The sequence below is a fragment of the Uloborus diversus genome, chromosome 4 (genome assembly GCF_026930045.1).
Source record: "Uloborus diversus isolate 005 chromosome 4, Udiv.v.3.1, whole genome shotgun sequence".
Lineage (NCBI taxonomy): Eukaryota > Metazoa > Arthropoda > Arachnida > Araneae > Uloboridae > Uloborus > Uloborus diversus.
In genome coordinates, this window is record NC_072734.1 from 73,499,788 (window position 1) to 73,512,532 (window position 12,745).

At 33.1% G+C, this 12,745-nt stretch overlaps 1 protein-coding gene across 1 annotated transcript in view; it reads right to left on the bottom strand.

Annotated features, from left to right (window-relative positions):
• The window catches only part of LOC129220172 (protein slit-like), a 442,768-nt gene that overhangs the window by 103,382 nt on the left and 326,641 nt on the right, over positions 1 to 12,745 (bottom strand). The window contains exon 14 of the mRNA XM_054854526.1: positions 12,553 to 12,624. Within this exon, the coding sequence (XP_054710501.1) occupies positions 12,553 to 12,624 (72 nt within the window). The remainder of the gene's footprint in view (positions 1 to 12,552; positions 12,625 to 12,745) is intronic.

The window sequence follows — 12,745 nt, forward strand, 5'->3', positions numbered from 1 at the left end:
ACCATCATGAGAAGGAAAAGCCGGAAGAAAAGTGCAAAGACATTCGACAAAGTGCCCAGAACATCAGTATCAGTAAGCATAATTAACAAATTAAGAACGTAAAGGGGAAGAACGCTCATTGGAGCAATCAGCAGTGGGAATCCGCACATACATACATACATACGTACGTACACACAGACGTCACGAGAAAATTCGTTGTAATTAACTCGGGAATCGTCATTATGGATATTTCGCGTGTCTATACGTTCTTAGGCACTTATCCACGTGTGGTCGAGTCGAAAAAAAAAAAAAAAAAAAACTCAATATTCATTCGGGGGTGAGTAAAATGGAAATTAAGGCTGATTTTTGAGTGAAAATTTTTCTTGAATACATTACTTCCATTTTTGTGAAAGGAAGTAAAAATGACTGACTTTTTCCACAAACCCGATTTTTAGAAGCACTCGTTTATAACGAGCAAATATTGTAGTCCATTCGCGTTCGTTATAAAGCGAGTTCGACTGTAAAAAGAATTTAAAGCTTTAACTTAGTAAGAAAACACCACCACCAAATAACACACTAACAACTAACACTCGTTTTTGCATTAACCCTTGAAAGCGAAAATTCGCCAAAAGTAGTTCATCAAATCTAATGCAATTCTTTACGAGCTTTTATAGAAACAGCACGACGCTAAGATTTTCTCCATTGGCTTCTAGCGGGTCGGCGATTATTGATTCCCCTCATCCTTTCACTTTATTTCTTCTCTCTCTCCCCAACATGATGATTTTCCCGCGATTTTTTTTCCTTTCGTTTATTATTTATCGCATATACATTTTTTGATAGTTTGTTTTTCTAGAATTTTCGCCATTCTTTGTCTAGTGACAGATGTCCCTGTGCGGCCATGTGTTCTTCTTTGTAGCAAAACGAACGAGTGGGGTGGAGATAATATCGAAAAAAATGTTTCCAAGAAATATTTGTTTTCGCCGCGTTTTTCTCGCCGGAGGAATATTATGTTTAAGTATGTCATAGCTTTGTGTGTCTTTTTCAACTCCGCTTTTTATCACTGAACCATGCAGAGAGAATTTCTTTTTCATTCGCATAAAATATCGAAGTAGAGGGGGTGGGGAGGAGAGAAAAACGAGTCGAAATTCGACATTTCTGACTTGAACAGATATGTCATGCTTTTGGGTTTTTTCATTCTCATTTTATTTTATGTTATTCAAAGACACTAGGCAAAGAAATGCATTTTTTTTATCATGTGGAACTAACTTTTGGTTGTGCAGAAAATGAAATGATTTGCAGCACGCTTTTTTCCCCCTTTAGGATATTATTTTATTTATTTATTCATTTAAATTTTTCTTTTCCTCCATTATGTTCCACTTTATTTCATACAAGCTCGTTTTGTAAATAAATTTTGAAAAATGAGTAAACTGCACAAATAATGATTGGGAGTAAATCCATAAAAATTAGATATATTTTTTTTTTTTTGGCTCTCGCTTTAGTTCTACACAAAGATTACATGGTACTAAGTAGTATTATGTATTTTTTTTATTACTTGACGATTTGAATAAATGATTTATCCCACAAAATGAAGAAAAAAGAAAAAGAAAACAGGGTGTGTCGTAAGGAAACACGATGCAATGTATTGCAGGGAAACATTTTATTATTCATCAATCACTTTTGAAAAGCGTAGATTGCGTTTATCGTTCACCTATTTACATAGAATAGGGAAGTTGCAACCTATTAAATGTTCATATTTTGGCTATTGCATATTGTTAATTGACCCTCAAAACTAAAAAATTCACCATCGCCGAATTTTAAAACACCGTGGTTGATTTTTAATGAATTTTTAAAAATCCACGCGCAAAAGTGCGCTCTTCTGAAACGTCACGAACCTACGTCACAGGGCGCGAATGGCCAGCCTTCCGCCGAAGATCCCTTGTTTTCGCTAGGGACATTTTTAGCGCGCTGATATTTTTATTTTTTAGAAATTCAATAATCCTTTTGAACACACTATGGAGGCCGGATTCGTTAAAGCACAATCTAAATAATCTTCCTCAAATAATATCAATGGTGATATTCGAATATTTCCGAGAGGATGAGAGGTTTAATGTTCCAGAAACGCGAGGAGATAAGCCTTTTACGTTTCATCTTCGAAGTCGAATGCACGTTCTTCGATTTCTCCCATGACATGGGAACCGGTTCGCTAGCGTTTCTCTCCTATCGGACGTCACTTCCTATGCCATCTGACGTCACAGGCGCTTGAACTTTAAAAATTAATTTAAAAAAAACTACTTATCGTATCGCAAAAATTTTTTCACCTATGATGTTCATACATGTTACTCGATCATATAAAAATAAGATTGAAAAATCGAAAACTTCCCTATTATATGCATATGTGTCACAGTGCATCATCTTCTTTGTTCGACTTTTTGTCACACAAAAAATAACTAAGTTACTTCTGTCGCGCAAAAAGGATATTTATCAAAGTCTAGAAGCCCTTGGATAAAAATTTCATTTAAAAAAATGCTCTTGTCACAATGAGCTAGCTACAGCATTTCTAAACCTTTTTTGACTCGTGGACCGGTAAAAGTGCATGAAAAAAAAATCGCGGACAGGGCTTTTTTTTTTTAACTATTTTTTTTTTAAGAAAAGAAAACACTTTACTTGGTATTAAAGAATTTACATGACTTAATTGTAATATTATTATTATGATTTACGTCTACAAATAATTAAAAGTGAAGATAAGTTATTATACTTATTTTACAAGGGAAAGTCAACCTTCAAAAAAAAAAAAAAAAGAGAGAGAGAGAGAGAATTATGAAAAGCAAGCACAAAATTAATTTAAAAGTATCTTGCACATATCACTATTATTTATTGCAGAAGGAAATTTGTTTAACGAGAACCAATAAAATCTCTGAGAGCCGGCCAAATTTTATCACGGACTGGAGCTGATCGTTGTAAAATTTCCGGTCCGGTGGACCAGGGGAGCTAGTCGCTGAGCTGACACATTTAAGAAAAGAGAATGAGTACGATAATGTAAAAGAGATGCAAAAAAGAAAAATTACAGCTTATCAATTAAAATGTACTAATTTTACAAGAATATTAATGTTGACAGGACGAACTAATTTCATTATTAATTGAACAATTTTGACTTATTTTGGAACAAAAGCACAAAAGATCTATCACAGGGAAAAACTTTTAAATTAAAATTTTAATGAAACATTTTTTTTTATTTCACACAAGTGATTTTCACTAGGGTCATATTTGTTAAAGAAAAAGCACCCCCCCCCCCCCCAAAAAAAAAAAAAAAAAACACCGTACTACCAGTTTTAAAATTAAATACAACAATGTAAGAAAAACAGAATCACAAAAATTTGTCGACTCTAATGCATAGCAATAAAAGTTATTCAAGAAAGCATTAAAATTGACAATTGATGTAACCTTGCACCTACCATTTAATAAATAATTCGTAAGAAAAACTGCTTAAAAAGAAGAGTTGAATTGCTACTAAAAATACTGCGTCTAAAACTAAAGCCACTAAAATCAAGCGAAACTCAACTAAATCAAAATCAAAATTATTCTTAACGTGCATGTCTAAGAAAGAAAGAGACACTGTCAAATACTGGAATGAAAATTTAACACGAGTATTGTAGCTATTAATTTTGATTAATTTGCATCAATGTTAAACACAAATGAAACAGCTAGTTAGGGAAAACCTAACTGACAGCATTGTAAAGGCTACGCAGATCCTAATGACAGCAGAACGACGCTACTAGGTGGGATTTGCCCCAACTATAGTCAATTTTTCAGAAAAATAAAATAAGGTTCCGAGGTTTTTTTACTTCCTTTTTTTCATCCATAAAATGTAAGAACCTTATTAGTGCTCAACCACAGTTCTTTATCGAAAAACGCATAAAAAATGGAGCAGGGCCTCAGGAGAAAACGAAATCAAGTGTTAAAAATTACTACCAATTTAAAAGCCTCTTTCACTTGCTTTTATAATAACTTTCTTTTCCGAAAAATCAATTTCAGTCAGTTACGGTTGCCAACGCCATACTACATAAGCGCAAGCGATTTGCCAATAAAACTATCTCGGCCAACGCCTACTTTCCACTATCTCAATAGCGCGCTATTAAATCGTTCTGCCTCAAAAACTTCCATCACTTCCATCTTCAACCACAAGCGCGATAACTCCCCCCTTGCATTCTTTCCATTTTCCGTTTTATCTTTTCAGAGCATGAGGTAACACGCCAAGCTAGATCTCAGCCTCAGATTTCCGACTTGCCTATAACCGTAACTGCCCCGAGGAAAAGGGGAGCCGAGGTCAAAGGAATGGGCCGTTATTTATATTATTTCTTAAAAGTTCATGGGCTAAACTGGGGGGACTAAACTGTATAATCAAATATATATTGAATGTTGAAAGAAAAAAAAAATGAAGGGTCCTTTTTAAGGGGATTAACAGATGATGAAAAATTTGTTTGGTTTGGTGACCTCATTTTGTGTAGGTTGGACCGTGTAAACAATACGTGGGGGCTTAAGCTGCAATGCAATCAAAAATGCTCTCCGAAAGAAAGGGCTTTTTTTTCCATGGTTTTATAGTGTGGTAAATGCTAACATCCTGGTTTTATGGTAGGTTTAAGCTGGCAGTAATGTTGCAATTGTTGGTAATATTTATGGTTACTGAGCTCTGTGCTACGGCTAGAGCACCAAAGTTCATCTGAGGCATAGTTGCTGCGAATATTGCTTTTCATATAAAGGTTGAATGAAAGGATCATTTTTTCCTGAGCAAAGCCTAGGGTTAAAAAAAATTGATACATGTTAGGAATTTAAAAACTTATAATTAAAAAAGTAAGTGAATGCGTTACTAAAATGGCTCTCTAGAATATCCCACAAAGCTGAACCGAAATTTTTTCCCCAATACTAAAACATTGACTCAAACTTTTGAGACATAGATTTTTAAGTGCAGATTATGGAGCTACGACCATCATTTCTACTGCCTATACTAGTTATCAGCATTTGTCTCCAATCACCTACGTATTAAATGTTATTCGTAAACTCATAACTCGGTGAAGTGTTACATATATTTGTTCAACAGATTCATAATTGAAACACTTATAAGCAAAAGAGTGTAATTGCCAAAACTAAAAACAAACCTTTGCTTACGTAGAAATCTATTTTATTGCTAGTGCTGACTAGCAACACATGCTTTTCTTTTCTACGCTATTTAAAACTATTCCATTCTTCTAAAAACTCAAACTAAAAAATGCTTTCCTTTCTGGTTTTATGTTCTTTACCAACAGATTTTTACTTCTGGATGTGAAAATATAGCCTGTAATGGCTGGGTATTAAGTAAATAATTAAGGAAATACTTAAGACTAAAAGGGTATATTCACAAAACAAAGAATGAAGTAAGATTAATTTTTATTTGTTTACGAATTAAATAGTAATGTCAAGCTATCATGAACTTATGTGGTTTAAAACCATTTGGAATGTTTTAAATCATCTGTAGAATTTATTCACTTCTCTTCTCAAAAACCGAAAATTATCAAAATATATTAATGCAATTTAAGGTAAATAGAACATTGTACTTTTGATCTTAAACTATGTAGATTCCGAATATACTCAGTTTAAATTGCTCTTTTGGAATGAAATAAACAATTTTTACTTATTGATTTACTTATTATTAATATTATCATTAAAATTAATTATTTTTAACACTCATTGAGTCTTGGCTTCAGTGCCAGCACACAATATTTTTAGTTGAATTATGTAAAGTAATTTGTTTCGTAAAAATAGTTTTTTTTTATGAAAACCATTCAGAAGTGTTACATGTGTGACATCTTTCAAAAAGAATCGTTAAAAATTTTCTGAAAATGTTTGAAGATGAAAGTCAGGTTACAGGTATTATGTATCAAGTTAATTTATGATATAAGATATTTTTCTTCTAGTCCCTCAATTTGAACTTGGAGAAAAACTGTTGTTCCTTTTGCGTTACGTGTGTGACCAATAAAAAGCGACCTGCGTATTTTGGGGGTTTAAAAACTTATCAAAAGTCTTTATTGAAAAAAATTGAGACATAATCATAATAAAGCATCTGTGTTAATGATATTTGATAGTTTTTCCCAAAAAAATTAATGATTAAGTAAACAAATTGGCTCTTACATTTATTTCACTAACAATGCGTTTTTTTACTTCGTATAAATGTTATCAAAGAGGGCAAAATTCTGATATAAAAATACTTTAAACTCAAAATTGATGCTAGAATTGAAAAGTGTAGATTTTTTTTTTGTCAAAAAATAAGGTTTGTTTTCAAATTATGTGAAAAAATTTTTTGGTGTGTAAGGACCACTTTTCGTGGAATCGCCCTATTGTAGCCTAGCATAGTGAATATTAACATGTATTTCAGAAATACAGGTATCAGAAACATGTTTTGAAAATGTGTTATCATTCATTAAAAAAAGTCGTTTCAATGAAGATAAAACGTCTTACTCAAACAAGTAAATAATAATTTTATTAATTGCTCCTAAGAATAACTTGGCTTCCTATTCTGCCTATTCGCGCATTTCGGTTGATCCAGAACTTTCTTGAGTACGACTGGAGCAGCCGAAATGATCTCCCACACCTTGCGCTTTACAAGAAAGAGGTTCTCCGGGATCCTCTATTGCTTTCGGTCTTCCTGGAAATTTTTGTGTTCATGGAAGTGATCTAACTCTGCCAAGCAGTCTGAGATTAGAAACAACAATATTTTTTTAATTGCCAAATCGCAAATCAAATAACACTCATATTCGCAGCGGTCAATCACATAAAAAAATTAATTTTTCATAAGCTTCATCAAATTTCAAAATAATAGAGAGTAAAATGGTTTGGCGAGCAATAATTCAATCTTCCTGTACTGATTTATGTAATTAGAATACAAATTTCATATTGCCTTCAGTCCCAAAGCAAAAATTAACAAAAATTCCGATGGTTAAGTTCAACAATTACACTGTGTTTTTAATGCTTAATTTCGCAGTCAATGCACAGACGCTAAACTTCGATGAGAGGAATTCGGTCGCCCTGTTACTCCTGCTCCGAATCTAGTAGAATAAAACTGACAAGAAATTACTTTGAACCGAGCAATGCCTACGCTGGCCTACTAAAGAGATACAGACATACTCGGTGGTCGTGAAATCAAAAAATTTAATCTTAATGTATGTTAGTAACAAGGTTATATTAGAATTAGATAACCTGATTAAATATTTAAGCCTCAAATTAATTGCGAACGTTTAATCATAGCTGTGATACAGTCGGAATTCTGACATTCCAAGCTATGATATATCTCTCCAAAACGGTGCAATATCTTTCTTGAAGGAATTCCCCGAGAAAAACTAGAGACGACACTATATAATTAAATTACAACCCTGATAAAAAGAAAAAAACCGTCTTTTTGAGGGAAACTCGACTGCCCGAGCAGCACATCTGGAGGGCAGGTTTTAATCTGTCAACGAAGAACTAAGTGACATTAAAACTTTATCTAATCGCCGAGTTTTGTTCGCAGAGTCATAAAGTCCTTCCGATGTGCTGCTGCATTTCAACGAGAGATAACAGTTTTTCAGCCTCTAATGATTTAGAAGATCACCGTGGAATAAAAAGAAAACGGATGGACATTTTTCCCGTTAGATTTTGGAACAGATATTCGCTCTGCAATGCCAGGTCTCCAAAGTATTTCCGCATGTTCCAAATGGATTTGGCAACATGTAACGGTTTTTACACCTTGGTACACGAAATGGAATTTTCACCTAACCAACTATTTTTCTCTCCTTTTTTAATATCTCGTTTTATCTCATAATGGTTTTTAAAATTACAATCTCTGTTTCTATGCGTGGGAAAATAAAAATCATTGAGGTGCTGATGCCGTAAACTGATGAGTTCACAAACTATTTCAGCTATTTTGTCTAAACAGATATAAAATAAACCTCACTATTATAGATGAGAGGGATCATTTTTGATACATGCAGATTTTTTTCTTAAACTTGTTCTTTGCGGGAATCCAAGTCGCGGCAGTTAAATATCGAAAATGAATTGTAAATGTTCGTGTATGGTACTAATAACCAAACGAGCCCATCGATAGCTCATTCAAAATGGCATTCTATATTAAATGGACTGCATATTTTAAGTAATTTGTTTTTTAAGATATATATTTAAAAAAAAAGAAAAAAAAAACCTTAACTAAGTAACTTTGCAATGCTTTAACTGAATGCAGTCATACACACGACCCTTTCTTTAAAAATTAGATTTCTTTGAACCTAACGAAGTGCAGCAGTTAGTGATAGTTTCCATATTTGTAAATCAACAACTAAATCTATTTCACGGAAAAAAAAAAAGGACAATGAAGTTTAGAACAAAAAATTTTTTTTTCAAATAATGTAACAGAAATAATTTAGCGGATAGGTGGATATGTGTTAAACAATTAAATCTCTTGAGACTGTTCAACATTTAGGTTGTCAGGCTAGATGCATCACATGTCATTTTGATGTTGAGTGTTTCAATTTCTTCAACAAGAGCTGTGGCAACTCTGTCCTTTATGTACAACACGGTAGGGAAAAAACCTAGAAGAGTCATACCAGGCAAGAGACAGCCAAAATCTCGAATAATACGTGGCGGCAAGAACTGATCTGTCTCCTCGGCTTTTTTTTTCTGAAGTTCTCTAGTTTTCTCACATTAAAATTTTTTGAATAATTTCAATGATGACTTTCATAATAGCTTCATTCATTCAATAACAACAAATACAATTATAGGTTTATAAAGAAAGAAGTTATTATTAAAAACTTATTATATGTCTTAACAGTATATCGAAACAAACGTCTTCCTAATCATATTAGATTTTGTGCAAAGAACTCTTAAAACCAATGAAAAGCTTTCTAATCTCTCTGTACATTGAACCCACTTTAACTTCATCATAAGTTAACAATATTTTTTGTTTTTAAATTACCTTACATTGACATAATCATACCTTGTTCCTGGGTAAAAGACTATTTAATAAAAACAAGAATAACGAATTCCTCCTAAAAATTAAACAAGTTTAAATATTGCATTACTAAAAACTCGATCTAGGCACTTTCTTTCCTTCTAACTCTCCTTTGTTACGTTATTGCACAGATAAAAGTTGAACACAATGGGGTGGTTTCCTTCAGTCAAAAGTACTGCTTTTAGTCATTGAAATGGATAGAATAAGCAAAAAAAAAAAAAAAACACGAACCCAGAAAATACTTTCATTTTTCCAACAGTTTTTTTTAATTAATTTTTTAAATGTCCGATTCTTCACACAAGGCGTGGTCTTTACGACGTCACAAATGATGCAATTTGGTGCATCTTTCTACTACGTTTCCACGTTATGATAATCAAGCAGCGAATTAAAATTGCGCTCTACGCTTGCTATCAACCATATCGTTGCCAATACACGTGAGTAAAGATGCGAATTAAATATTTTGTTCTGTGAATAGTAACATTGAATGGCATTTCATCATTTGTGATGTCACACGACAGAAGTGTAAACAATGAAAGCGCACCGATTTAAGTATTTTTTTTTAAATATTAAACTTAAATAAATTATTTAAAAAATGGACAGATCCTATGTTTTTAAAAATGCTCTTTCAGGAAAAAATACTTTTAAAATTTTGGAAACGATCCCATTTTATTCATGCATATCTGTTACGGATATTCAGCTGTTTGCCAAAGAAAGATTTCTACCGTGTTCGTGATATTAAAAAAAATATATCCAAAGAAGTGTCAGACGCTTACGACGCGCGTTTTAAAACAGAACTAAATAGAAGCGTTATTTTTTCCCCACCAACAAAAAATGATTAACAAAAAGTAAAAAAAAGGAATTTCTCTTCACTTTTCTAAGTATTCACGCATGTCAAAAGCAGGAGAGATAAAATATGCATAACAATTTTTAAGAAGGAGGAAGTGTTGATAGTTCGTGGGTGGTGAATAAATTACACAAAGCGGTTAAAACATAATGAAGATTGAGTGACATACGCACTCGAAATGGCAGTTTTTAAAGATTTTGTGTCAATTTTCTTGCTATATACGAGGATACGAGATATATTATTTAAAAGGTATATTTACTGCTCTGAAAATAAATAATATCGGAGCAAAGTGTTGGTACAAAAAATACTGTTGAATATTCAAAACAGCAAGGTAGGTTTTTACTGCCATGCTACGCACAAAATTAGTATCTGCAGCTGAGTTCAAAATAAGAAATTGCCTTTTAAATTTTCACGCGTCCAGATTTAGATGTAATATTTTTTTCAGATCTTTTAAAAAGTGTTTCCCATTCACAAATGAGTTAGCGAGAGCAAAGGGATGTAAGTGTCCAAATTAAAAACTAGGGGATAACCCGTTTAACTTAACCCGTTTAATCTCCCTTATGAGGAAAGAGATGATACCTAAGTAGTTCAGGTGGATGGTTCTACACAGCAGGATAAGAAAAAAATTCCAGTAAAGCCTACCTAGTTGATTGGTTCTATTAGGTTTAATAGCGCATGAACATTTAGAGGCTATACTGCATCAAAAAGCCTTAGAATCTTAACTTTAAACACGTTTTACTCTAAATTTTAAAAAGTTCACTTACATTCCTTTGCTTCTCACTGTATGAAATTACCATGAAGCATTTTATTTAGGAAAATTATATTACAAGGAACCACGTGGTGACCGTAACTCATTTCTGATGAAAAATGCAGCAACGACTTTTGTGCTTAGTACGGCAGCATTGGAGTAATTCGGTTGGGCGATTTTACTTAGTGTTTAATCTGCTATACTCTTAAAAGTGAAGGTTCAACTTTTCGCCAAGATGGCGGTTCGTTCCTTCAAAAGAATGCACCTCTCTTACAGTTTTGCTTAATTTGTTACAATTAACACAATCTTATTTTCACCTAAATCTCGATTCAACTTAAAGCAAAATCTGCTGAAAATTGGAAGAGCAAAGTTTGTACCATTTTTGTATCGTAGCGTTCATTATTTCAATAAATTTACTTTATCTACCAGTTTCTTGGCAGTCTCAGCTTCAATGAGATGACATCTGCCTCCAGCTCGGTTATTCCAGACTAACGAATCCAGAACAAGTACGAAACTGCAGTCTCTGGATGAGATATAGTCCGACCGCGAACAAACGACCCTTGTCAATCATATGAGAAAACGGGTGGGTCCATTTCTTAAAATAGGTAGCGAAGTAAGAAGGGACGCGTGCCATATTTTGGAGTTCAGTAATATTTTTGCGATATGAAAAATTAATTTACTCCTTGTATATTTCCTTAATGTGATTATTCAGACCTGAAAGATTTAAGTTGCGGCAACAACTGCGTTGAGTTGGCGAAAAAGTAAAAATGGCGAGCCTTGCATTCTTTACTGCAATTCTACTCGCACAAATTTTTAATTGAAATTAATTATCGGGGGCGTTGTTGTCTCTGGCCAATGGCTGCTGAAAGAAGTAAAACCAAGACCCACCCACTTACGAAGGATGTGACCTGCCCAATGAGACAACTGCCTTGACCGCACAAAATTAAAGTTTTTTACCTCTTTGGTTATTTTCTTTAATTCCAAGCTGACGTATTCAATCTCTAGAACCAGTGACGCACTTGCAAATTCCGCTCCAACTTTACTTCCATATCGCCCATTCACGAAAATGGACAATTCTGAAACGAGGCGGAGCAAAATCTCAACTTTTCGTGGCCCACCTTAACCGGGCTGTCGGTAAATTGCATGCAGTTCTGCCTTAGCCCTGACTTAGGGTTGGTTACTTACTGCTTCATACAGCGGTATTTGCAAAAATGTTCGACAACTGTGAAATTTATAACCCAAAATAATGGTTACAGCTAAATTTCGTCAACATTTAAACAATTTCTAGTTTGAACATTTACCTTTTTTTTTTTTTTTCACAATGCAATAAAGTTGGACACTTCCGAAAAAAGAAAAGAAAAAAAAGTAGAGCTTAACAAACTTATCTTGTGGTTTTGCGATATTCTGCATCAAGATATAACATGGTAACCAAAAGGAAGAATGTTTTTCTTCGTTGCGCTAACGATTCTCGTAGTTTTGATGCTCAAATGAATATAATTCAGCTTCCTCCAATTAATTTATTTCTACTAATGTCAATAAGTGTATTTAAACTGATTCACATGAAAACTAATATCTCATTAACATAGAAGAGTGTTTACGATGAAGAATTGAATCATCAAATTGATTTTGTCGACAAAATTAAACAGTTTAATGCGAAAATAACAACTATTCTACTGCTGACGAAAAATAAGAAGGGGAGGGGGAGAAAAAGTTGGATATTGGTTTGATTGCACAGTTTTTACTTAAAAAAAAAAAAAAAAAATTCACGGATATTGAGAAACAAAAAAATTTTTTTTATTTCTAAAAATGCACAATATATCTTCAGCTGGCATTAATTTCGCGAAGCTTTACGGCATAGAAATGTTATTTTTTAGATTTTTTTTGTTTCACTTAGTCAATAATATTTCGAAGCAATAACAAAACATGAAATCACAAGTGAAATATGCTCAAAATGTCAAATATATATGTACTTACAGCGTCTGTATATTGTGCAAAGAGTTGAAAGTTCCGTTGGCCAAAGACTGAATATTATTGTCATATAGAGATCTGAAATTAAAAGCAATAGGTTTAGTATATGCTGTTATGATATTTTTTTAAAAACTTCATACAAACTTTAATTCATTTAAATAAAAATTAAATTAAAAGTTCACTGTCATATAGTTGAGTA